The sequence below is a fragment of the Salvia miltiorrhiza genome, chromosome 2, assembly GCF_028751815.1.
Source record: "Salvia miltiorrhiza cultivar Shanhuang (shh) chromosome 2, IMPLAD_Smil_shh, whole genome shotgun sequence".
Taxonomy (NCBI): Eukaryota; Viridiplantae; Streptophyta; class Magnoliopsida; order Lamiales; family Lamiaceae; genus Salvia; species Salvia miltiorrhiza.
This window is the reverse complement of record NC_080388.1, coordinates 55,604,350-55,631,855: the sequence shown is the minus strand read 5'-3', so window position 1 is coordinate 55,631,855 and position 27,506 is coordinate 55,604,350. Positions and strand designations below refer to the sequence as shown.

At 39.0% G+C, this 27,506-nt stretch overlaps 1 protein-coding gene across 2 annotated transcripts; it reads right to left on the bottom strand.

The window, feature by feature from the left end:
- Positions 1–18,124: 18,124 nt before the first annotated feature.
- Positions 18,125–26,854, bottom strand: LOC131010411 (BEL1-like homeodomain protein 4). 2 transcript variants are annotated; one of them, XM_057937922.1, is made up of 7 exons: positions 26,584–26,854; positions 26,027–26,249; positions 25,388–25,918; positions 24,173–24,552; positions 23,127–23,187; positions 20,280–20,688; positions 18,125–18,214 (listed from the first exon to the last, which is right to left on the bottom strand). In XM_057937922.1, the coding sequence occupies exons 2-6, from the start codon at positions 26,222–26,224 to the stop codon at positions 20,359–20,361; spliced, it is 1,500 nt and encodes a 499-aa protein (XP_057793905.1). In that variant the 5' UTR covers positions 26,225–26,249; positions 26,584–26,854; the 3' UTR covers positions 18,125–18,214; positions 20,280–20,358. The 2 variants fall into 2 exon arrangements, with proteins under 2 accessions (XP_057793905.1, XP_057793904.1); XM_057937921.1 differs by having other exon boundaries at positions 26,027–26,260; positions 26,584–26,749.
- Between the last annotated feature and the right edge of the window lie 652 nt (positions 26,855–27,506).

Here is a 27,506-nt window from a genome sequence, read left to right as displayed (position 1 = left end):
CCGACTGGAAGAAGAGCTCAGAATCTCCAACTCAGAATGTGAAAGAGCTTCTCATGAAATCAAAAGGCTTAATCACAAGCTGGAAGAAACAGTCAAGAACTGCATGATGCAGTCTCCCATGATGAGCAACTTTCCATCGAAAGGACTGGTCAACAGCATCGGAGGAAAGGTTGCAGCTGCCAAAGGAAAGGATATCATGATCATCTCTAAGAATGATCCTTCTGAAATCACAACCTCAGAAGAATCAAGAGATCATGATATGGATGAAGTTCACAAGCGCAGACTGATGGCCAGATCAAATGTTCCACCTCCACGAAGCTACAGACGAGCTAAGGAGGCTCCCAACCAGATCATCATATTGAAAAGGCTGGAAAGCAGATTTCAGTCAAAGATCCGGGAAGGAACATCAGGAGCCAAGAAGAATCTTTCTCATCAACCCAGGGGGAAGAAAGGCCACATCAGTCAGAAACTGACATCCTCAGTTCAGTTTCAGAAAGAACAACATCCATGGAGATCAAACAATGCTGAGTCCAGTCGAGCCATGCCACTTCCTCGACGACAAGCCACTGGACGTCAGACAAATCTCCATAAGTCTGCAAAGACTAAAGTATCTCACGGAAGATACTTCGGCGAGCAAAGAAGACCTCAATCACTCACCAGACAGAACTGCTACAAGAGTGAGGCCTTCAAAAGGATTTCTCAACGGAAAAATGCTCATATGCCACCTGAAGCGCCAACGACACCGATCAGACATCCAACAATGCGCAAGAAATCAGCCAGACCAATTATGAAGCAGATTTGGGTTCCAAAGAGAACTCGAACTAACATTGAAGGACCCAAAGCTTGATTGGGTGCCTGAAGCAACTCTTTCTTGCAGGTCAATGTCAGGAAACATAAAAAGAAGGAAGAGGCCAAAGCTTCAATCAGAACGTGGTATCTGGACAGTGGCTGCTCGAAGCATATGACGGGCTACAAAGAATATCTATCCCAGTATGTTGAGAAAGCTGGATCCAAAGTTGCATTCGGAGACAACTCGATTGGAGAAACAAAAGGCTATGGTGTGCTCAACATGGGTAACGCCAGTATCAGTAATGTTAGCTTTGTTTCTGGTCTTAAACATAATCTGTTGTCTGTGAGTCAATTTTGTGACAGTGGTTTCACAGTGAAAATCAAAAAGGATGAATTCACTGTTAGAAACAATCAGAAGAAGGTGGTTCTGAAGGGATTCAGACAAGGAAGTCTCTACGTCGTTTCTTGGGAAGACAGCCCACCAGAAACGTGCCTCATCAGTAAAAGCAGCTCAGAGCTCAATTGGCTATGGCATAAGAGACTCAACCATCTCAACTTCAAGACGATCAACAAACTTGCTAAACATCAACTGGTAGAAGGACTCCCTTCTATTGTATTCCAGAAGAAGCAAGAATGTGAAGCATGCCTCAGAGGAAAGCAGACGCGGACATCATTCAAGTCAAAGACAGGACACTCCTCTGAAAGGATTCTGCATCTACTTCACATGGATCTGTTTGGCCCGATCACTCCAAGAAGCTACAACGGTAGGAAGTACACCTTGGTAGTTATGGATGATTATTCACGATATACCTGGGTTATCTTTCTTTTCAAAAAGAAGGAGACACTGGAGGAACTGCCAAAGATGTTGAAGAGACTGAGCGTTGAAAAGGAAGTCAACATCATCAGCATCAGATCAGATCGTGGGACTGAGTTCCTCAATACTGTCATTCGTGAGTATTGTGATGAACAAGGAATCAGTCATCAAACTTCTGCAGCAAGAACTCCACAGCAGAATGGAGTTGCAGAGAGAAGAAACCGGTCTCTAAAGGAAGCAGCAAGGACGATGCTAGCCGAGTCAAAACTCCCCTTGAAGTTTTGGGCCGAAGCAGTCAACAACGCATGCTACACGCAGAATCGCTCCTTCCTCACTCAGAGACATGGAAGAACTCCATATGAGTTATGGAAGAACAGAAAGCCATCGATTGCCCACTTTCATGCTTTCGGTTCTAAGTGTTTCATACACAACAACGATAAGAAGAGGTTGAACACCTTCGATTGCAAGGCTGATCCAGGAGTCTTCCTTGGATACTCCGGAACAGAACGTTCAAGCAAAGCCTATCGAGTGTTCAATACTCAAACTCTATATGTAGAAGAAACACCTCATGTGATCTTTGATGAGTCTACAGATGGTTTCAGGGAACAAGATGCTGAAAAGAATGTTCAGATCACTGAAGGTTCCAAAGCTGAAATCCAACCTGACGAGCCCTCTACTGTCTTGATATGGGGACCTGGCAAGGATGAAGATACTGAGATGATTCAGTATCAGAAGATCAACCAACGGTCTAAAGTTCAAACTGGAGCCAATACAGATGGCAATAGTCAAGGGGGAACTCCAGTTGCTGAAGTTCAAGTTGAACGCGCAGAAGCCGCCCCAGCTCAACTCTCCCCTGCTCCAGAAAGTGCTCAACATCCCAGAGCTATTCTAACTGAAGAAGCTCCACCATCTCCTGAAGAAATCAAGAAATATCGAAGATGGTTTGAACTCCACTCTAAGGAGAACATCATTGGAGAACCATCAGATGGCGTCAAGACTCGGAGATCTATGTGCAACCTCGTCTTCGACATCAATCAGAACTGCATCAACGAAGATAAGAATTTCAGCTGTTTCTTATCAACTACAGAGCTGAAGGATATTGAAGAAGCTCTGAAGTCCACAGAATGGGTCATCGCAATGCTAGAAGAACTCAATGAATTCAACCGGAATTCTGTTTGGGAGCTTGTGGATCGACCAGACGATGCAAAGGTGATTGGCTTGAAATGGATTTTCGAGAACAAGAAAGACGAAGAAGGAAACGTTGTGAGAAACAAAGCAAGGCTTGTGGCTAAAGGATACAGTCAAGAAGAAGGAATCGACTACGACGAGACATTTGCCCCAGTTGCCAGATTGGAAGCAGTCAGACTCTTCTTAGCTTTTGCAGCTCACAAAGGTTTCAAGGTACACCAAATGGATGTCAAGTGTGCATTTCTCAATGGAGTGCTCACAGATGAAGTCTATGTAGAACAACCTCCAGGATTTGAGGCTGCTGGACCAGAAAAGGTGTACAAGCTGAAGAAAGCGCTCTATGGGTTGAAGCAAGCACCAAGAGCGTGGTATGATACTCTCTCGGAGTATCTAGTTGAACAAGGCTTCAAAAAGGGATCTGTGGACAGAACGTTGTTCACTCTCAAAGAAGGAGAAGATCTCTTGCTTGTTCAAATTTATGTCGATGACATAATCTTCGGATCCAAATCCGAACACATGTGCAATAAGTTTGCTGACATCATGAAGAACAAATTCCAAATGTCCATGATGGGAGAAATGAATTTCTTTCTCGGATTGCAAGTCAAGCAGACCAAAGAAGGAATACTGATCAGCCAGTCCAAGTATGCCAAGGAGCTGATAGCTAAGTTCGGTATTCAGCACATGAAGTCAGTCAAGATCCCAATGAACACAAACTGGAAAGTTGATCCAGGTTCAGAAGGAAGCTCTGTCTCTTCGAAGAAGTACAGAGAAATCATTGGATCTTTGCTGTATTTGACTGCGAGCAGACCAGATATCGCATTTGCAGTCGGGGTTTGTGCAAGATATCAATCAGATCCTAAGGAAGCTCATTTAGATGCAGCTAAGCGGATTCTGAGATATCTCAAGGGCACACCCAATTTAGGATTGTGGTACCCAGCAGAGGACGACATCAAGCTCACCGGATTTTCAGACTCCGACTTCGGTGGATGCAAGCTTGATCGCAAATCAACCTCCGGAACATGTCAATTCCTAGGCAACAAGCTCATCTCTTGGTTTTCTAAGAAACAGACTTCAGTCTCCACCTCTACAACTGAAGCTGAATATGTTGCTGCCGGAAGCTGCTGCTCACAAATCCTGTGGTTAGTCCATCAACTAAAGGACTATGGGATCGAGGAAAAGGAAGTTCCTATCTATTGCGACAGCTCCAGTGCTATTGCAATCTCCCAGAATCCAGTTCATCACACCAGAGTCAAACATATTGAGATTCGACATCACTTCATTCGTGATCATGTCGAAAAGAAGAATGTCTCTGTGGAATGGATTCCCACTGCTATTCAGAGAGCGGACCTGCTGACCAAGGCTCTTCCAGAAGAGAGGTTCAACGATCTTTGTGCAAAGATTGGCCTCATCAACCCTGAAGAGTGATGCTGTGTTTGAAGATTTTCTCAAACAGTCATGCTGGCTGGTGGTCAACCAACTGCTGCTTCTACGATCGTCGACGTAAAAAGCAATGAAGTCCAAGTGCTCATCTGAAGAGGAAGTCATCCTGATGAATCATCCAGGATCACGTGGTATCAACTGACTACTATGTTCAGTTGATCAGTAAGTATTTTAAAATGCTTACCTTTTCAAAATCAGTTATTTCAGTTTAGAGCTTTAAGTTTTTAGTTCAAAATCTTTTCTCTAACTGATCAGTTTCTTTCAAAAACTTTAACTGATTATTGGAATTGTTGGAATTGGAATATCCGAAATAGGACAAGATTTTTATAAAGTGAAAATCTGTTTTGATTGAACTTGTCCTGATCTTTTTGCCAAAAATCCTTCCAACCTTTTTGCCTCTGCAATAAAATTTCTTGAAACGCTCATTGACATGACATATGTAATGATGCCTTTTGAAGTCCCTCGCAGTGACGGCGGACGCGAAATTTTTTCTTCAATTGCATTTAAGGCACAGTTTTCGAAAAACCTTTTCATCTTCTACATGGTTCACATCTTGTCTATTTATACCATGTTGTCTTCATAGTATTTCTGCATCAACTAACAACTCTCCACAGCTTTCACTGTGAGAAAAAGTTTCAATTGTTTTCAAAGTTGCAGAAAAATTATTCCGACTAACGGAGAAATCTATGACTGCAAAGTCATGGAGTGGAAGAATGACACTCATAGTCTTGGTCTTCACCGGACCCTTCCACTGGATCACAACGTCTCTCCGGCGTCAAAGTTTGCTCTACCCTCACTTGTATCCAGCGAAGCGAGCGTCTTCCATCCTCATGCCCGGTGCATCGGTTTGAAGTACCTGTCTGAAATAGGACAGACTTCATCGTCTTCACATGGAGGCCTCTTGCCCACTGTGAAGCTTCGATGCCAAGCAACAACAATGAGCAGGAGCTCGTTGTCAACCGGTGCAAGATCGACAGCGTATATCCTCACGATAGCCGCTGATTCGATTTTCCTTCCCCACACAACTCTCCTCATTTGCTTCTTTCTCTTCACCATTAACCCTCCTCTCAACCTCCTTTGGTTTGCATGATTGCTGCTCTTTTCTTCCCAGTTTCGAGAGCCATGCAAACCTAAACCCACCCCTTTCTTCGTCTCCTTCCCTGTCTCCTCACCCATCTTTCATTTTTCTTTTCTAAACCCTCCGCCTTCTCCGTATACCTCTGACCCTCAGCATCTTTCTCTGGACCATTCTGCGATTCAGTTTCCACGCAGTGGTCTTAGCTTCATCCTTCAGTCAAAATCCCACCTTTTTGATGTTGCCAAAAAGGGGGAAATTCTTAAGAGACTTATTCTCAAAAGACTGAAGACGATCAAGCAAAATGATCGTCCTATTTCATCAGGATGATCATGAGGAAGATACACCAAGAGGAAGAGACCTCAATTCAACGGAAAACAAGTGAGAGTGGAACAAGCTTAGGAACATTGAAGACACGAAGACAGAAGATGAAGATCAAGAAGTTCAAGGCGCAGCCAAGCAGACTGCTGGAGTCCATGGTTTATCCACGATGTTTTTGTTTTACTTTTTACTCCAATGTAAGTCTTGCTCTGTACCTAGACTGATGGCTTATCAGTCCGTTTAATGAAATGAACTTCTTATTGATCTCACCCTGAAGACAATGACTCTTTGTCCAGGCTCTGATTTATGGTTATTTTTCTGTCTTCTTGCTGTTCTGTGTTTAGAACTGTTTTCGTTCTTGCTCTGAGTACAAGTTATTTAGGTTCTGTTGTTAAGGGGAACAACTTTCACCCCTTGTCTAGAACTTGTACTGTGAGCTCAGTCTTTTTGCTGTCTAGAACTGCTGTGTGGTTTTGGCATCATCAAAAAGGGGGAAATTGTTGGGAACCTTGTGGAATATCCTAACCCTTGTTTTGATGATACCAAAATTCATAGGACTTAAATGTAATAGACTAGAATCGTTTTTGAACTCAAGTGTTAGAGTTTGTTTCTAGTTTAGTTGCGGTGTCAAAGACTGAAGACTGAAGACTGAAGAACGAAGACTGAAGACTGAAGACTGCAGTTACCAACTGAAGTATCAGTTGAAGACTGATTATTTAATGCGCGCCATGGACTGATACTAAAGTCAAGTATCAGTTGAACATTCCTCCTAGGACTGATCTTCCAACGTTCAGAGGAAGCCACGTACGCTCAAGTACAGCCGCATTAAATGCAGAGATATCTCAATATCTTATCTCTGCAGAGGTCATTCCTATCTGGTGGTTACTTTTCAGAGATGTCACATCTCCTGTCCATCAAAGAGAGCCGTTTCCACACAGACAAGGAACCTCGAAGATTGAAGCCTCAGCCCAAATTCGAATTGCTCTCCAACGGAAGAAATCTTGAGGACGATTTACGCCAACGGATCTATTCAAGAGTTCTCCTACAAATAGCGCTCGAGGATCACTTCAATCTTCACCGATTCAACGACATAAGCTGAAGCTCTGCCGAAATAGCTACTCAGCCTAAAGCTTAAACCGCCCAAAGCTTGAATCGAAGAAGAGAATTCCAAAGCCAAAATCAGTCACTGCTGATTACATACATTCTCTTAGACCCTAGGCATATATTCTGTGTACCCAGAAGCCAAAGGTCAAACTTGCTTCAAAGAACTCGTTCTTTGTAAGTATAGTTGGCACTCGTTTAAACCTCTCCCCCATAAGAGTGTTTGAGTGACTCGGAGTTTCAGAAGGTGTTCTGAACTCTGATAGGGAAGTCTGAGCACGAGGTGTGCTTAGCAAGGAAATCCTGTGCGAGCTGTGTAGGTGCTGAAATCCTGCGCGAGGTGTGTAGGTAGGGAAACCCTACGCGAGGTGTGTAGGTGCTGAAGAGAGAGTTTATCTTCAGTTCACGGTTTGCAGTGCACCAGGGAAGCACTTGCGGAGTGGATTGTTGGTCTGATCAACCAGCCGTGGATGTAGGAAAGAGTTTTTCCGAACCACGTAAAAGTCTCTGTGTTATTTACAGCTTTCAGTTTTACATTCATAATTGTGTTATTTCAATTGATAAAACTGAATGCTGACTAACTGAAAAGAGAAACCTTAATCCAACTATCTGCTCCACCGAGGCTATTCGAAACTAAGTTTAATTTCCGCTGCGTATGATATCAATCTGACTCACTATCCTCTGATAGTAAGGAAGAGAGATATCATCTTCATCTTTGCAAACACGACTGAAGCCCTTACGTGGATCAGTTAAGTTCCAGTGACTTAACTGATAACTCTTTACTGAAGAGCTTTCAGTATCAGTCGTCAACCCTGTTGGTCAACACTTATTTCGGTTAAACAGGTGTCTTGTTTGCGTGTAAAGTTTCGCTTCTATCTCTGACTGAGATCCCTCTGATTGAGGTTTGTAGATAGCCATAAAAATAGCCTATAGGTGTATTCCCCCCCCCATACACCTATTCGAGACCCCCCGGACCTAACATAACCGGTTAAAACCAAGGTGTCTAGACATCTTGGTGTCTGAAAATCACTACCCTTTTGAATATATTACTTTTTTAGCTTTTCATTATTTATAGGGATAATTGTAATAAAATAGTACTCCCTCCGTCCATGAAAAAGAGTCCCATTTGGGACTCGGCACGGGTTTTAAGAAAGTTGTTAAAGTAGGTGTAAGTGGAGAGAGAAGTAAATTTATAGGGGTAGTGTTAATATGACTTTTAAAGTCCTTAATTCTCAATTAACTTTTGATGTCAATAATTTAACTTTAAATCGATTCCAAACAAATTCAAGAACAGATCGATTCAATAAATTCTCAATTGAAATTCCAATTCAAGAAGTAAATCAATTCTCAATTCAACAAATCGATTCAAGAAGTAAATTCAACAAATCGATTCAACAAATTCAAGAAGTAAATCAATTCTCAATTCACCAACAAATTCAAGAAATTCCAAAAATAAATTTCAGCAACTAATTCAACAAATCGATTCCAACAACAAATTTAAGAAATTTCAGCAACAAATTCAGGAAATTCCAACAACAAATTTGAACAAATTCAACAAATCAATTCCAGCAACAAATTTAAGAAATTACAGACCAAATCGAGTAGCGGTAGCTTCGCTTTGAAGCTACTCGCGCAGGTAGAGCAGAGGAGGCGGCGCCTTAGGGTTTCGAGCTCAGAGGGAGCGAGGCAACGAGATCAGTGAGGCGGTGCTTTCAGACAATGGGCTCGGCGGCGGCTGTTCGGCCGGGAACGGAGAAGTGGCCTTCCGGTCGTGGCGCTCAGGGAAGCGGTGAGAGAGAGAGAGATGAAGCTAGGGGATTTAGGGTAGATTTGGGATTTTGGGGATTTAGGGCTGAGTGGTAAGAGAGAGAGATGAAGCCAGGGGAGCGGCGCTCAGGCGCGGCTTCGCCGGAGAGGGAACCGCGGCGGCCGCAGCCCTCGCTGCTGTCACCTTCGCCGGAGAGAGAGATGAAGGCGGCGCGGCGTCTGGGTTCAAGGGTGCGTGAGAGTTTGAGAAGAGAGAGAGGGCGTGAACCCCTTTGCATCCCCTGTCTCTCTTTCCCGATGAAGAAGAAGAAGAAGAAGAAGAAGAAAGAAGGCGACGCGGCGAGATTTTCAGAAAGTAGGGTTTTGCCAATTAGGGAAGGATTTAATTAGGTGATGATTCATTTGACCGAATTTAATAATGGGAAGGATTTAATTAAAAAAATAGATTAAGATTTAATTGTGGTGGGTCCATAAGGGCAAATAAAATAAATAGAGATGTTAAAAGAGGGTAAAATGGTACAAAAAGTGAAATGGGACTCTTTTTCATGGACAAAAAAAAGAGGGCAAATGGGACTCTTTTTCGTGGACGGAGGGAGTACAAACTTTTGTCGGTTTTTATTTGTATTTGAACTTTAAAATTTGTTTCAAAATACACAAATTATATATTCGTTTTATTAATTTTGCATATGAACTTTTAAACTTGACTTAGAATACCCGACCTTATCTCTTTTTTCAGGTTTACACACATATTTCAAATCGAAACTTTTACATTTTGAATTTGGGGTTTGCGAGGAAAATTAAGATATATATAGGGAAGGGCTAAAATAAGAGCATTTCTTAATATATAAAATAAGAATAATTTTCAGTCCTTAGATCATCAAGATCTACGGTTGATTCGTAATCCTGTTAGATGGATTTATAGTCCTGAGTTCGAATCCCAAAGGTAGCAAAAATTTATTTTTCACAATCCATACCTTTATACAGCGAATTCATACGTGTTCTACATAAAATTCATACATTAAAAATTGCTCTTATTTCTTATTTTAATATGTGCTCTCACGATAGCCCATCATATATATATATATATATATATATATATAGGGGAAGGCTAAAATAAGAACGCTTCTTAAAATATAAATTAGGTACCATTTTCAGCCCTTAGATCATCAAGATCTACGGTTGATTCATCATCTTGTTGGATAAATTCATGGTCATGAGTTCGAATCTCAAAGGTAGCAAAAAATTATTTTTCGCAATTCATACCTTTATACAGTTTATGCATGCATGTTATACATAAAATTCATGCATTTTTGCTGGTTCGTAATTCTTAAAATAAGGGTGGTTTATTGAATAACCGCCCTCTATATATATATATTGATAAATTAACAGTATTCAATAAAGAAATGTAAAGGCCGCGCCACAGAGAACTCGCACCCAAGACCTTTAGCCGCATTAACCTCATACCGATTGGTCAACACACGCACACACTCAAGGTTATATAGCAGTGGCACACTTGGGTGCCCGCTCGCTCACAATGCACGCGGGTCGAACTCGACCCAAACCCGATCATGATCGTACTCAAATTCGATTTATTAAAAGTAATTATTACTTTTTGATATTATCATTTGTAATTACAAAAATTATCACTTTTATTTAAAACAGTATTTCTTTTAAAAATAAAAGTTATTACTCTTATTAAAAATATACTGCCACTTTTAATCGATAATACTTTTATATATGGAGTCTGCTGAATTAGGAAATTTATTAGAGAAAAGGAAAAAACAAAAAACCCCAAACGCCGGGGACAAGCAGCGTCAAAACCTCAAAAACGAGGGAAACAGAAAACAAAAAACCACATTGGATGAGCGGAAGAGAAGACTTCAGAAGTTCCGGCCGAACCATCACCTCCAAGTTTCTCGGCCCAATCCAACGACACAGGGAAAACCAAACAACAATATCGCCAACGACGCACCAGCACACTAGCGCCCCATTCTAACAAAAGTGGAGTGAACGTCCTCATGCACCAGCTGTGAGATCTCCGGCAGCGAATGATACCAGAAACCTTCATGAGAGACCGAAGACGCCATGAAATCCGCAACTTTATTACCTTCCCGAAAGATGTGAGAACAAATGATAGTAAAGCTGACGACGCCCTTAAGAGCAGCAAGCCAACGTCCACGGAAATGCCACGGCACAGGGGAAGAGCGGTTGTTAAAAATGTTGACGACGTAAGTAGAATCCGACTCTATCCAAAGATTATACCAATTATTGACAGCAGCTCTTTCCAGAATAATCAAAAGCGCCAAGAGTTCTGCTTCGAAGGGGAATCCAGGACCCGCTGAGAAATGATAGCATGCAATCACCGAATTAAAAGCATTCCGAATCACCCCTCCCGCATGCATGGTAGTCGGTTCTACCCTGATGGAACCATCAATATTAGCTTTGAGCCAAAGCGGCGGCGGAAGCTTCCAACAAACATCAATAGTTGTCGGAGGTGGCCTTGGATTGCCCGCGACTTTCACACGGCGGAGCACCTGCAACTCACTAACAGAATTCGCCCTACAGCCCAGTCGAAAGTTGCTCGAAGTCTCTTTGAAAGAGAGGAAGAGCAGGCTGATCATCGCCTGCCGCGTCGGTTGTATATCATGGAACACCATCTTGTTGCGAGCAGACCACAGTCCCCAAATCATCGTGACAACTCCAAGCCTCCAAAGGTTGGTCACCTGCGCGCTAGCTTCGAATCTCATGGCCTGAATAATCAAGCTCCCCACATCATAAATCAAAGGCACTTCGACCCCAAACCAAGAAAAGAAGATGCTCCAAATTTCCTTCGCAAAACTACATTCCCAAAAAATGTGGTCAATGCTTTCTGGCGCTTGGCGACAAAGCGGGCAGAAGCTGGGCCCAACGAACCCACAACGTCGAAGAGCATCAGTAGTAGGCAGGCGCCCCAAGATCACTCTCCAGCACGTGATCGAACGACGAATCGGAATAAAAGCAGCCCAAATCCATTTACCCCAATCAACAACCGGGTAAGAGGGAGCAAGATAATCAAACGCCAGAGAAGCCGTAATCTCGCTGAAACGTGAGTGAGTCCAAGCCCTATCATCGATATTATTAGCAAGGGGAACGAAGATGATATCAAAGGCCACTTCCGGGAAGGCTTCAATAAAAGAGTCGGTGAAGTGCCAAGTATCCTCAAAGTAATAATCCGACACCCGTTGAGAAAGAAACGGGAACATGTAATGCGGAATATGCAGCTTATCCACCAATTTATAGCCTAACCAATTGTCGAGCCAAAATAAAATGGAGTCACCGTTTCCCAAGATACAGAAAGTATCGTCCACAATCTGTTGCATTGGCTCTCGAACACCAAGCCAAATAGTAGATGAAAACCAGCGAGATTTCGCGCGAAGGACTGGAGAGAGATATCGTTGGCGGAAAAGCTCAAACCCCAAAGATTGCCCCTTCAGAATCTGCCAGCATAAGCGAAACATGAAGCTACGGTTTATATCTCTGAAGCTTCTAACACCCAGCCCGCCCATAACCTTAGGCGCACAAACCCGATGCCACGCCACCGAAGATCGAGCAGTGGTCGTGCTGCAACCAGTCCAAATAAACGACCTGCATGCCTTATCCAACTCATTCAAAAATCCCATTGGCCATTTATAAATTAGCATACTATGCACCGCCGTACGTTGAATAATCGAAGAGACCAAACAAACACGTCCAGCCATAGATAGATGAAGACCTTTCCAACGAGAGAACTTTGAGAGAATAAAGTCCTTTGTCTTACGAAGTTTTGAGATAGAGGCCCGTCCCGTGAACACCGGCACCCCTAGGTAGGTAAACGGAAGCGAGGCAGCTGCAAACCCAAGGGCACGCTGAATTCTTCACTTCCTCGGGGTAGAAACCCCTTTCCCAAAATAAATGGTCGATTTAGCAATATTACAATGTTGCCCCGACACGCCAGCATATATCTTTAAAATAGAATTAATCATCACACAAGATCTCCTTGACGCTCTACAAAAGAGAAGAATGTCATCTGCATACAATAAGTGTGAAGGAAAAAGCAACTGTCGCGACATACGCATCTAAGAAATAAAGCTATTGTCAGCCGCATGAAGGAGCAGTCTGCTCAAGACATCTTCAGCTAAACCGAAAATGATAGGGGATAACGGATCTCCCTGCCTAACTCCTCGACCGCACGAAAAAAATCTGTGGATCGTGCCATTGAACATAATGGAAATCCGGGCAGAATCAAAAATAATTTGGATCCAATTTCTGAAGGTAGCAGGAAAACCAAACGCCTGTAACACCACATCCACAAAATCCCAGTCCAAAGTATCAAAAGCTTTTTTGATATCCACCTTCAGAGCCAAATTCTTCCCCTTAAGAGAACGATTCATGCAATTAACTCCTTCTGAAGCAAGAAGAATAGCCTCATGAATCGAACGCCCATTAACAAACCCAAACTGGTTTGGCGAAATAATAGAGGAAGCAATCTCATTAAGTCTAGTAGTTAAGACTTTAGTAATGATCTTGAACAGAAAATTCCCAAGAACAATAGGTCGATAATCCGAAATAGACAAAGCATCCTTCTTCTTAGGAAGAAGAGTGAGAAAATTGGAATTAAGACCCACCGGCAGATAATTTCGAGTAAAGAAACGTTGCACGGCCGCTGTGATATCCATTTTTATAATCTCCCAAGTCACCTGAAAAAACTTGCCATTAAAACCGTCTGGACCTGGGGCACTGTTACTGTTCATCGAGAAAACCGCCGCCCGAATCTCTTCTTCAACCGGGCAAGCAACGAGTGCAGTCCCCTGATCCGCGGTGACAAGGGAAGGAACATGTTGGTGGATCCAGGACCTATCCACCACCGTAGGTTGAGCAGCAAACAGATCAACATAGAATTGAACCACATGCCCAGCCATGGCATCATGATTTTCGATCACCACATCATCAACAATGAGCTGCTTTATGTTAAGGCGAGATCGTCTATACTTAACCATCTTCTGATAAAATTTCGTGTTACGATCACCATCCGAGAGCCAAGTAATGCGACTTTGTTGCCGCAGCAAAGAAGACTGCCTCGTAAGCATGGTGCTAATGGAAGCCTGAATTTGAATCTCCTGGTCAAACAAATCATCAGTATAGCCCGAACTATCAATCTCTTCCTGCAAAGAACTCAGCTGAGTATAAAGATCAGCCAGAGAAATGTTGAAGTTGCCAAAGATATCTCGGTTCCAAATTTTCAGTTCCTTACGTAAGCGTTTAAGCTTTCTCATTACTCTCACAATAGGGCAAAGAAAATTAGTCTCTTGAGACCAAGAGTGACGCACAAAATCCATGAATCCGGGATGGGAGCACCACATGTTTAAAAACCGAAAATGCTTATGTACTGCCGGCGTAGCCAAAGCACAGCTGAGAAGGATAGGAGAATGGTCAGAGCCTAAACGCGGAAGCACTCTATAGCTAATAGAGTCCCAAGCGTCATCCATCGAGGGAGAAATAAGGACCCGATCCAGCACCGACTCCGTGGTGCATGGAAAACGTCGCCTATCAGTCCAAGTGTAATAAGGGCCCGAGGAGACCGGTTGAATAAGCGAGTTGTCGTCTATGAAAGATCTAAAATCCCGGCAAGCAATCGAACTGGGGTGACGTCTGCCCTGTCTTTCATGAGACCCAAGAATGGCATTAAAATCACCAATGACAATGATCTCATCAGTCAAGTAAGTCGACAACTCCTCCCAGAGGATACGACGAGTTATATAGTTGCAACTAGCATGCACAAAAGCAACAAGGAACGGGGCTGAAGCATGAATCCTAATCACAACCACTTGCTCCGAGGAAAAGACCACATCCGTGATAAAGTCTGGGGAGGCGAAAACCCAAATATTTGAAGCATGTTCCTCACGGCAGTTTTGATGCACCGGCTGCACGTTCAAAGAATGCCAGAAAGAGGCAGGAACATTACTGAAATTAGCTTTATGCTCATAGAGACCAATCAGAGAAGGAGAGTGAGACACACAATAACTGTGTAAAATATTGTGGGCGATGGAATTCACGCCCCGAATATTCCAAGAAAGAATATTCATTGAAAATTGATTAATTGCTCTTCCTCAGAGTAAGGAATAACAGCTTTAGCTAACTCTTCAGTCATAACATCGCCCCATCTTTTAGTGCTTACCGCGTCCATTGCAAATAAAGGCGTCGAAGTTCTGGAAGTCGTGGAAAAAACATTAAGAGGAAGACCATTAGCATTTGCTTCCTTCACACGAGCCAGGAAAGCTTTCGTACGAGCATTAGGCGTCTCCGAGTTTATCCCATCCCCTGATCTGAAAACCCCGTCCGAACCAGCCGAACCAACGCTCGTGCCTCCAAAAAGTCCCACGGCATGAGACTTCGCCAAAGCGAGTGAAGAAGAGAGACGCTGCTGAGTATCTTCTAGCGCCGAGCGAGGAGTGTCTAATATCCCATCTCCAACCCCACCACCTGTATGCTGAAAAGCCTGAGAGGAGGGGGAGATCTGCTTCTCACCCTGCAAAGGGACCTTTGTTGTAGTATCATCATCAATAATCCTTTTGGCCGAAGTGATGATGACCGAATCCGGTTCGGCATGCTGATCAACAGAACTGACTGGAACAGTCCCATGTTTGTCTCCATAGTCACCAGCTGTTTGTTGAAATTCCTGTGAGGCAATCAAATTTTCCTTCTGTGCGGTTTCAGGCTGAGAGTTGCCTTCATCAGCATTCTCGTTGAGATCAGGATTCTCAATGTTAATAGCATCCCCATGTTTAGGGTCAGCCTCCTCGTAAACCACCTCCGTATCCGAATCCACTTCTAAAGGTTGAAACGAATTATTGTAACGAGCTTCCGGAACTTTCGTTTTCCACTGCTGCCTCTTTCTCCCACGATTTCTTTTGCGAGCTGGATGAAAAGCATCATCTCCCAGCGGTGCTTTCTCCTTTAACACATTTCCGACCTTTTCCGGAGCCACAGACTTGACGGGGGCCAAATCATTAGTAAAAACCTTCTCCTTACCTTTATCATCAGTAGGTCTTTTGAAGCATCTTTCAACTGAATGTCCCACCTTTCTACATATGCCACAGTAATAAGGAAGATTTTCATAATCAAATTCCACATCAAACGTATTCCCACCACGCGTCAACGTTAAACCATTTAGCACAATTTTGGAGACATCCATCTCCACGATGACCCTTGCAAAACTCCCCACCGCTGCAGAATAGGTCAAACCATCCATCTTAATCGGGGTGCCAACCGAGCGACCAATACCTGCAATAACATCCGGATGCCAAAATTCATGAGGTAAATAGTAAATCCTCATCCAGACATGAGAGAGTGTGGAAGCTTCCTTGTAGGGGTCGAAATACGGAGTCCATTCCCTGATACGGAAAATCCCAAAAGGCAATTTCCAAGTAGTTCTAGCCTTGGCTTTGAGCATATTGACCTCCGTACTGAATTGGAGTGTGAAGAAAGCTTTGCCCAAAGGGACGACCCTAAAAGGGATGTCTGGTTGCCAAAGTTTGGCCAAATCAGAATGAATCTCCATAGCGTTACGAGGCGTGCCCCCCTTATTCATCAAGAGCTGCGAATGAAGAGCAAACTGAAAATCCTTAAGCTGCTTTTGATACAGAGAGTCTGGGATATCCAGGATCAACTTCTCCCCCGTGGAGTGTGGATGTAAAGCACAGAAATCCTGGGCAAGCACGTCAGGTGGCTTGGGCATCGAAACCCTAGTTGCTGCTGCATAGGAACGATTGGGTTTAGTGTTTTCAAGACCCTCCGCCGAGGGCTGTGCAGGCAAACTGGAAGAATCAGGCATAACAGATAATCCCTCTCGAGCAGAAGGATCTTGCTGATTCATGGAAGGTAGCCCCATGTCGCCATGCACGACGAGGGCAAGATTGTGAGAACCGAGAACAGAAGTCGGGGAAACGGGGCCTAAAGGAACGGAGGCCATGCCGCCAAACCCCGGAGAAATCCAAAGTCGGGTCAGCGGCGTCGGAAAACCAAGAGATCAAGCAAAGACCTTCATATATATGGAGTCAAATATGTAGACGTCTACATAGATTCAACTATGTTGCATCACAAAAATTTGGATATAATCGGGTGTATCGTACAATTAAATTGATCTGAATTCAATATAGTGTTATTTATAAGATTCGAGTTAAAATACAAATTCGAATTAAGATGCGGATCAAAATCTAGATGAAGTGCAATTCGATCGTGCGGTGTACCCAACACCTACATTCATACATTTTGCTCAAGGGAAAGGTCATGACTCATGATTATTAATCTCACTCTATATATTCAGAGCGGACATGCATGATTAATGACAATTGTACCAAGCAATTGTACCTGGCTATTACATTGTTTACATGTCAAACTTTTCACTTAAATTAATTAAGTTAAGAATCGACATTCATTTTTTTTAAAATAAAATAAAAAGTAGAAGTTAAGAATAATTAACAATTAATATATGTAAATTTAATTATACATTGCAATTATCTCTTAGGGGAGAGCCATTCAATTACTATAAATGATTTATTTAAATATGTAACTTAGTATATAAATTAATTTTTATTAAGATGGATTAGAATTTTAGAATATTCTAAAGTTTTTTATAATTTCAAATTTGAATTAATTTGTTTGATTTATATTCAATTGAAAAGTACTGGACTGAAGATAGAAAGGCATCTGTGAGGGATATGGGGAAATGGTGTGACGGGAGATGGGTTTGGGAGGTAAAGTGGAGACGCGAACTAAGGGAGAGAGAAGTGGAGTCAGTTAACTCCTTTCTGGAGACGCTTTCTGGGTCTTCTCCTTGTGCAGGTAAAAAAAATACTTGGGAGTGGAGGGCTGACAAGGGTGGAGTTTATTCCACAAATTCCGCATATCACGCAATAAAGGATCAGAACCAGACGAACCAGTCGCTGGATAACGCATCGATGCAGTTCCAGAAGTTGTGGAAAGCCCCGACAACTCAGAAGGCAAGGATGACGGCGTGGAGAGCTTTGAAGAACATGTTATCAACCTACGATAATTTAATTAAGAGAAACGTTGAACTTGGACTCGTTGAACGGAGTTGTGCTGCGTGTTTCCACGCCGTTGAATCGGTTAGTCATACTCTCCTTCTGTGTCCAAAAACAGAGGCCGTGTGGGATAACATCTACAGATGGCTCGGCGTGCCCACAGCTCGTCCGACAAGTATCTCGGACCACTTCCTTTCTTTTATTCATCTGGGAAAAGGAAAGAAATGGCACCGATTCTTGAAGGCTGTATGGAGTTGCTTGATCTGGGATATGTGAAGGAGAAGGAACGAGGGTCGATTCGAAGGAAAGGCTTGGGATATCAAGAGTACTTGTTTAGAAATTAAAGCAAGAATGTGGAGTTGGAATTTTATTTTTGATATTTTTGAGTGGAAGGATTCTTTTCCTTCTTGGTGCTCCTGCAATTTGGCACATCTCCTGTGTAATTAACTTTGGGCATTTCTGATGCCTACCATGGGTTCTATGAATACTTCTTTTTCTGATATAAAAAAAAAAAAAAAAAAAACTTGACTGAAGAAAATCTTAATATTTAAAATACAGAAATAGTACTCATTTTAAAAAATACGTACATGGTTTAGTCTAATTCCTTTCCCTTCACAATCAAGTCTTACATATTTCTATATTTAACCACCAAAATATAATCTATTTATTATATGAAAACAAAGTTTGTGGCAAAATGATAATTAATGAATCATGTTAAGGGTATTTATAAAATTCAACAAATTCTAATTTTATGGAGTATATAATTTCTCTCTCCTCTCTCCTTTTCATCACACGATTTCTTTCAATTTTCCATACATACTTTTTCTCTCTCTCTCTCTCTCTCTCTCTTATTCTCTTTTTCATATTTTTGTGATTTTTTTAAAAAAACATCAAATTTTATTTTAAAAAAATATTCATTGTATATATCTTAAATTAAAGGTAAATGCAAGATCTTTAATTTGGTATAAAAATTATCAAATATGAATTTAAGATAAATAAATTATTATATTTTAAAATTTTAAGATGTTTATTTTTTCTCTCTCCTCTTTTTTTAATCAAATTTTCATATTTTTTTGTCTTTTCTTATTTATATGGTTGTTTTAAGGTTGTCGTTATTATTAATATTTTTTCTCTTTCCTTCTCTACTACAAAATTTTGTTTCTACTCTCTTCTCTTTTGATAAAAAAAAATAAATATAATTGAAACATTATATTTATATGTTGAATTATTTTATTAAGCATAACATAAAGATACCTTTGATTCTTTTGTGGAAATATCACATCTCCTTAATAATAAACAAACGTTTACTTTTTCTCTTTGGTTTACTATTGTATATAAATTTAGTGGCCTTTGCACATCAATTTTGAAATATATATTAAAATTATCCAATTATTATATATTTTTTATTTTGCATACTCACTTATTTTTTGGTCAAATTTTGTGCTGAAATACTATATGAAATTCTACGTACCATATTTGTCGATTACTAATACAATGTTAATTTGGGCATATTAAAATGATGTCATTTACGTTTAAAATTAGCATCTAACTAAATAAATTAAGAATAGAAGTATTAAATTGAAAGAAAGTGAGATGAAGGAAGCTAATGAGAGAAAATGACAAGAAGTAATCCAAGAAATCAAAGTAATAGATAGAAACTCTTTTTGCTGCAAAAAATATGATTAGATAAGGATTAGGAGAAAACGAAAATAGGAATTAAAATAATTTTAGGGTTTTTAATTGTCTAACAGCTTGAAACGACGTTGTTTCCATCCAGCTGACGTTATATCTATTTTACACACAATCATATTTATGTCCAGCTGGGATTAATATATGAAAAATAGAATTTCAAAAATAATTTTATTTTATGATTGTGAATGAAGATATTTAATTACTATATAATAATAATGTGTGATGTCAATTGCCATTATAAGTATTTTAAATAGTTTACAAATAATTATAAATATACGTTTATATACCATGTTCAAAATTATAATCAATAAAATTTTATAAACTTTGAAATAATACCTTTTTAGCAAAAAAAATATTTTAGAAATATATTTAAATAAGTATGTTTGAAGGAGAAAGCTAAAGCAAAATCATATATTTCATTTTTATTGGGATTTGTTTTTTGGCATCAAATAATTATTCAATTCTTTTATTACTATTCTAAAAAATTCTAATAATATAATTTATTTTCCTACTGATCAATTGAAGCTTTTCTAATAAGATGACATTGCATGATTAGTTCATGTTTAAAAAATATATATTGTGATGTGAATACTTTTTTTTTATTATTATTTCTTCGTTTCTTTTAATTTGAATGATGTGTTTATTCTATAATTTTAGGGAAGAAAAACAAAGTTTTCCATCAAATAGGTGGAAAATTAAAAATGATACTTTTGAAAATTATAAAATAAAATTAAGGATCTTTACTGAGTAATTGATGTAGATTATTTTAATTTTTTAAGAAAAAATAATTTACATTTACTTATATTCTAACTATATTTAATATTTATTTTTTTATTCATTTGATACATCATTTAATTTTTTTTATAAATTAATATGATTAAATAAAAAAATTTAAAGGTCGCGCCACAGAGGGCTCGAACTCAAGACATTCGGTTTTAAACATTAATTTCTAATCACTTAGCCGATACACACACTATATCGTTTAATTTTGATGCAAAGCTATATTCGTCGTGCATCGCACGGGCGAGTGTACTAGTTTATATTCACTCCTTTATATACAAGTAACTCCAAATCAGTGTCGCACACGAAACTAGCTAATAACTATAATAATTTTAGTAGGCCTCGAAGTCTTTAATAGAGAGGCGTTTCATTCTTGGTAAATTCTCGGAATGCTTAAGTGCCAATGTAAGAGACACATCCCCCGCTTGTGCGCCAAAGTTAGCAGCTTCGCCGCCCGGTTGAGCCACCTGCCTATAATTGATGTTGTTTGGTGAATGGTCGTTTTCTGTTGACAAAGATATTAATGGTTGCATCGGGCCACGAGTGAGCTTGGGTTGTGCTGCTTCGGCGTGTTGTACCTCATCTTGCAGCTCATGCTGGTACATTTCCTCCACCATGGGCTTCCACAGCCGAACCCTAGCATTTATGAACCAATTCGAAACCTGAAATTTATGGGAGTTAGTACGCACACTGTCGCAAGTAATAATTTTTTTGCAGCATCCAATTCAAACCTCATTTACATGTTTAAATCTAATGCACAGTGAGAATGTTTTTTTTAGCTATCTTTCTCTGGTTAAAGGGAAAGTCCTACAATAATCTGCATTTACTTCTTCCAGCCCAGAAATATTACCACACTTGTCACGCTACATATTCGTCCTAAAATTATATTTATCGCGCTATATAAAACAACATATTTTTCCCACTTTTTGGGTGTGTTTGCTTTTTATTCCTCTAAATGGAGGGATAATAAAAATTTATGCCTTTAAATGTTTCATTTCTTATCCCACATTTTACATAAAAGAGAAGTTCGCCATTTTTCCTTTCTTATTTTCACTTCAAAGAGGGATAATATTACCACACTAAAATGGAAGCATAATATTATCCCTTCTTGAAGTGAAAATAAAGAAGAAAAAATGATGAACTTCTCTTTTATGTAAAATGTGGGATGAAAAATAAAACATTTAAAGGCATAAAATTTTGTTATCCCTCATTTCCCCTTTAAGTATATATACTCAAATATATACTTAAAAAGACAACAAAAAACAAAACAAAAAAAATACTCAAGATATGTTTCGTCGGATTCTCTGTCCCATAAAAAAAATCACAAATTATTTTAGTTAGGAATTTATTGTACAATTACTTTATAAATTGAGTGGAAAAATTCACACAATAAAAAATTTATTTGAAACGCACCCTCTCTCTCTATATATATATGTATATATATTCATAATTCTCTATATCACCAATTTATATATTAGTTGTAATGACAGGTAAGTTACTAGAAAGATAATGTATCAATGTCATCATGTGTTTACTGTACTTTTCCCCGTAGTTATATTCAAAATAAATACTATATGTGACCACTAATTATAGCATCTCCAATGCAAAATAGACATAAATGATCTACAAATAATTAACCATCTTTATGTTTCGCCTATATCTGCGGTGGACTGGAACAGGATAAAATGATTGCACCAAAATGAATGATGATGATGCGTACAAAAATTATGTTTTCGCAAATTCTTATGTGCTACTTGGAGCATCGTGCTCATTAACACTAACACTTGCATTAAATAACACTAACACTAACACTATCTTAAAATGACATTAATATTATTTTGTTTTACAAATGACACTATCATGTTATAGTGTTAGTGTCATTTCGCGACAATGTTATTTATATAACATGGTAGTGTCATTTGTAAAACAAAATAGTACTATTAGTGTCATTTCAAGATAGTGTTAGTGTTAGTGTCATTTAATGCAATAGTGTCATTTGTAAAACAAAATAGTGTTAATGTCATTTAATGCAAGTGTTAGTGTCATGGAGCACACAAGCATGCCTCTTATGTTTTTGTATTCTTGTTGAGATATGGAAATAATTTTTTTAACGTTGTATTACTGAAACCCTACACGAAATCTGAAGCTTACTGGAAATTATTTTTTAATTTATTTTTTCTTCGTCAAAAATATGAATCAATCCAAATTATTTTTCTTCTTAAATGACACGTGCCATTCAATTATATATGAGTGTAACAAACGAACAATCTTACTTCTATGCATTAATTAGACAATTCTAGAAAACTGACTATTAACAAAACCCTCGAGCACTGTTATATGGTAAAACTACAAATTAGTGATATGGAAGTTGGACTTTTATGGGATCTAGCTATTTCCAGTGGCCAAAATATATATGTATAGCATAATGTATAGAGCTAATTAATAATTAACCTGCTCAAGTCAGCTGATTTCTTAATTATGCCATATGTGATATGACCAGTTAGCATAAAATCACTTAATTCAGTATTACCTCATTTGATGTTCCGCTTTGAATTTTTTGATTTTCTCTCATATTTTTTTTCTTCAATTTCCATTTTATACTAGTATTTTAGTTTAATTTTGTTATTATTAACTTAGGGTTACATCTAGCTAGTCAGGGCATATAGTTTATTTTATCATTTATTTCTACTTTTATTAGTTCAAAATTCATTACTAGGGTTGACAAATCGGAATTAATTATATTTTATTAAAATTGAAAATAAAAATTAATTATAAGTCATCTTATAATAAAAATTATTTTTATGAAAAAAATACTATTAAAATAATAAATATATAATAGTGAGACTCGATGACACACTATTAAATTATTTTTATGAAAAAATACTATTAAAAAATACTATTAAAATAATAAATATAAAATTGTAGGAAATTGAATTTCACCAGGAATAAAGTCAAACTACATATGCCCCTAAAATTTGCATGATAACACAGACAAATTTACATGCAAATAATCGAATTATTCAGACACCTATATATTGACGAAATGAGAATTTCTTTGCAATACATTGATTATAAATGCCAAATATGTAATGATACGTACCTGATTCTTTGATAAACCAGTCTGTCGAGATAGCACGTGTTTGTCAGCTTCACTCGGGTACCTGATTTCAAACAATGTTATATATGCGAGATATTTTTTATTTCAATTTGTTAGCATTAATTAATTAGACGTATATATATCATAATAAAATTAAATGAATGCACACACAGTAACACAAATACACGAATAGCCAGCCAGGTCTGTCCAGTAACTCTCCTGACAAAAAATCTATCACATATAAATTTCAGACGCAACAAATATATATACACTGTACGTCCTTTCACGATCATCACAAATTCACAACCAAATGGGATTCTTACGCAATATGAAATTTCGGCACCTTCTATGTAACTAATGGAAGCTATAAAGCAAATTAATTAATCTCACTCAGTTACTACCCGATTAAGGGGACGTTTACTTTGAAGGATTAGCATTAATAGATAAAAATAATAAGATTAATTCCTTATTTACTTTGATAGATTGAAATTTTGAGATATCAAAAGATCCTTAATTATTTTTATCATCCAAATTAATTTTGTTTGATTCTTATCCCATGAAAAGGATTGGATTAGAAAAATTCTATTTTTTATGATAAAAATATTTAATCATGCAAAGTAAACACTGCTAAAAGTACTTGCTTACTATATTCCCATTACATATTTAATCTAAGAGGAATAGTGTGTATCATATTCCCATTACATATTTAATCTAAGAGAAATAGTGTGTATCACTATTGTAACAAATTTTGAGTATATATCTTTTATATGCTTACTAGTTATTTTAAATTTTAAGAATAATTTAGTAATTAATACATATAAGCTTTATAAAATTAAGTATCCTAATACCCTATTATACATCTAAAATTCTTCAAAATTGTAATAATCGTCTATTTGTCTATATTTGTTTATTACTCCTATTTCAATCTACCATTCTCTTAGTATTACTAAAACCATTCTTAATTAGCACTGTTCATGCTTCTCCTAACCTTTTCATTGTGATGGTGTGTTTGTGTGTGTGTGTGTGAGAGAGAGAGAGAGAGAGAGTACGGATGGAGGAAATGCTCAAAAAGCCAGGCTCTGAGTATGTGCACAGAGCGGTCAGGCAAGCCCCGCTGCGGCCTCCACGAATCGGAATCCGCCATTCCCATATGGTAGAGGGCCTTCTGCTGCCTAAATTTCTTCTCAAGCATCTTCAGCCGCGGCGTCTCCCCTTTCGTCAGCCCCATCGCCTGATCTCTCTCACCAAGGGCTTCACACGCCTGCTTCAGCTGCCCAACTATGCTATCCTTTATGTACCGGAAATGCTTCGACATCGCCTTCCGCGCCAGCCCCGTGTACGCCTGCGCCGCCCCTTGCCCCACCACCGCGTCGAACGACTTCACCACCGCCTGCATTTGCTCGCAGTAGCTCGCATATCTTCTCTCAACCTGCACTTAATTAATATTGCTCTCAAAAGATAAAGTTGGTTTTGAATTCATTTCATCAGCATGTGCCATAGCATGATCCCACTAGCTACTAAATTATAACAAAGCCAAGCGCGTCGAAACCTACGAGGTGTGGAGCCTTTTCCCGGCAGAGGGAATGTAGAAACAAAGTTAACACATTTGTGCTTTACATGCAATTATTGCGTGTCAACACACAAAAGCGAATTAACTAATTAATCTTGAAGAATCTGCACAGATGAGTGCAGAATAATTAAATGCTCAAAGAATTAATCCTACTGACTACGCCCTTTTTAATTTCTTCTTTTATAGTACCAAATTTGGTTTAAAGCTGACATGTATAAACCAGCACTACAAGAAGAACAGATGTCTCGTTCCAATAATTCACCATTATGCATTAATAAATTAATTAATAACAATAATACATTTTTCAAGGTTAATTAAGAAAGAATCATTTGGAAATGGTCCCCAATGAGAGAAAGATTGAGATCAGATTTTCTTGAGCTAGCAGCAGCTAGCATATAACTCATATACCATTTTATAATCAGAATATAAAAGATTCCCAGCTTAGATTTTTATAATTATGTCCATGAATCCTAAGACATGTACCCCAAATTGTAGACGTCTGTCATGCTAAGGAACATTATTAATTTCTTATTATATAGTAATACATAGTTGTATGTTTGAAAAAGATCAAGTAGATAACTGGTTAATGTGATACTGAATTGTGGATGAATTGGGTGTTGTTAAAACAAATTTCTCGAAATTCCCTTGCGAGATCTTTGTACGAAATTATTAAGTGGAGAAAATGGATACAAACCTCTTCCAGCATAGACAATAACTTGATCTTTCTCCTTTGGTATTCTGACCTTTCGACATGCGAAATAATGGGAGGATGATGAGTTTTGGAGGACGACGAGCCACCGCCACCGCCACCGCCGTAGTCGAAGATTGATGAATTATTAGGGTTTGTGATCTGGCCTCTTCCAACACAGCAGAACTCTTCCAGCAATTCTTGTGCAGGCTTCAAGTATGGTGAATTCCCGAGGATGTTGATTCTACCGGCGGACTCCATTGAAGAGTAAAAAGGCTGCGGCTCAGACCAATTCAACTTGTTTGAAGATTCAAGCCCTTGATCATTTTGGTAGTACAATTCCCCATTTCCAAGACCTATTTTACCCAATTTCACTGCATCCAAGCTTCGTAGAGACAAAGAAAGTCCAGCTTGCGCCTCAGCTCTCCCCATTTCATAGTCGCCGCCGCTCTTGGGGATCCAGGCCAGCTCCGCCGCCGGAACCGGAAAATGAAACCCTTGACGATGAGGGTCTGAACCTCTTATCTCGGGATTCATCTGCATGAGGAAGAATTCATGATTTGGTACTGTTCCATTACATGATATATATTTCATCATTAATGCCGAATTAATCACTGTAATTTATTGCTTAGCCTTAGATCTCACTTCATTTACTGCAGGCAAGTGGTAACTTGATTGGATCCGATCATCCAAAAAATCGGTGCTTGCTTTTCGCCACGGCTGCAGGTTCATCATCTCCGCCGTCAGCATCCCTCTGGCCGCGTCGTATGGCGGCGGCTGCCCGGCCGAGTCTGGCTGCGGCGACGATAGCGCCTCGAACTCGAAACCTTGCACTCGTAACATCAAATCGCCGTGCTTTAATTTTTACCTGTCACAGATCTTTCATTTGCACATCACACAAGAGTTTCTAAGTGAGTTAAGATTTGGCCTAATTGGGTTGGGGGTTGGCTGTCTTTCTCTCTCTCCCTCTCAACTTAAACCAGCCAAACAGTCAGTAGTTATGAAAAACAGCAGCAAATTTCATAAACAAAATAAACCCAATATTTTCATTTTGACACTCGAGATTTCTTGACTTAATCAAATAATTAATTTCAGTAGTTTGTTTGTACGTATAAGCTGTTAAAGAAAAGCAAGCTTCGGATATGATTGAATCTAATCCGAGAAACATCGCTTTCTTCTGAGGGAGAGATGGAGTAGTCTACCTGTTGATGTTTGTGCTTGAAATCAGCTTGCTCATGGAATCTTACAAGCAGTTTTCGATCAGACAAGAGAAAAAAGCAGTGAGAGAGGAAAGAAAATGAAAGGAGAGGATAGAGAAAAAAAAGGGGTCGCCCTCTTGCTCCCTTCACTACCTCACTTCACTTTCAAAGAACTTTCTATAATATATATATCATCTTAGCTCTCTATGTATGTCGTCTTTGTTTAGTTAAGCATAAAGTTGAGGGTAGTGAAAGTACCATAACCTGGTTTATTGATCATTAATTACAATATTGTATTAATATATTTGTACTGCAACTTGAGTCGATCGGGCTTAATATCAACGATTAATTGATATTTTATATCTATATATATATATAGTTCGAGTGTTTTTTAGGACAGTAACTTAGATTGATTTGGAAATTAGGACAAAAACTTTCGGACTTGTAAAAATAGGACACTAATTTTTTTTAGAGTAAAACAGGACACTAATTAATAAGTGTTGCATCAGCAAGATATTTTTCGGCCAATTATCGACCGAGAAATGTCCTATTTTTATGACGCTTATTAATTAGTGTCAAAAATAGTGTCCTATTTTTACAAATTCGAAAGTTTTTGTCCTAATTTCCAAATCAATATAAGTTACTGTCCTAAAAAATCCTCTTACTCTCTCCATATATATTGATTATTTGTTCATCTAAGAGTAATTAAATGCTTAAATAAGTTAATTGTATTTGAATATTATTGGGCAAGAAAGTATATGCGCATACACTTTAATTGTTATAGTTGTGATATATACGCGGCTGGTGAACAAATCATAGTATATCCCTTAATTAGCTTATGAGCGGGGCTCGTGTGAGCCTGGCGTAACGGAGAGAACAAATCATATCCCTTAATTAGCTTATGAGCATCTAGCGAGGCTCGACGA

What these genes read in the sequence shown, in the direction of transcription:
- LOC131010411 (XM_057937922.1), bottom strand. Translation starts at nt 26,224, where the DNA reads ATGTTACGAGTGCAAGGTTTCGAGTTCGAGGCGCTATCGTCGCCGCAG. An exon ending in TATTGTCTATGCTGGAAGAG is followed by an intron (nt 24,553 to 25,387) that starts GTTTGTATCCAT and finishes AATTAAGTGCAG; the next exon opens with GTTGAGAGAAGATATGCGAG. An exon ending in TTTGAGCATTTCCTCCATCC is followed by an intron (nt 23,188 to 24,172) that starts GTACTCTCTCTC and finishes GTTTGAAATCAG; the next exon opens with GTACCCGAGTGAAGCTGACA.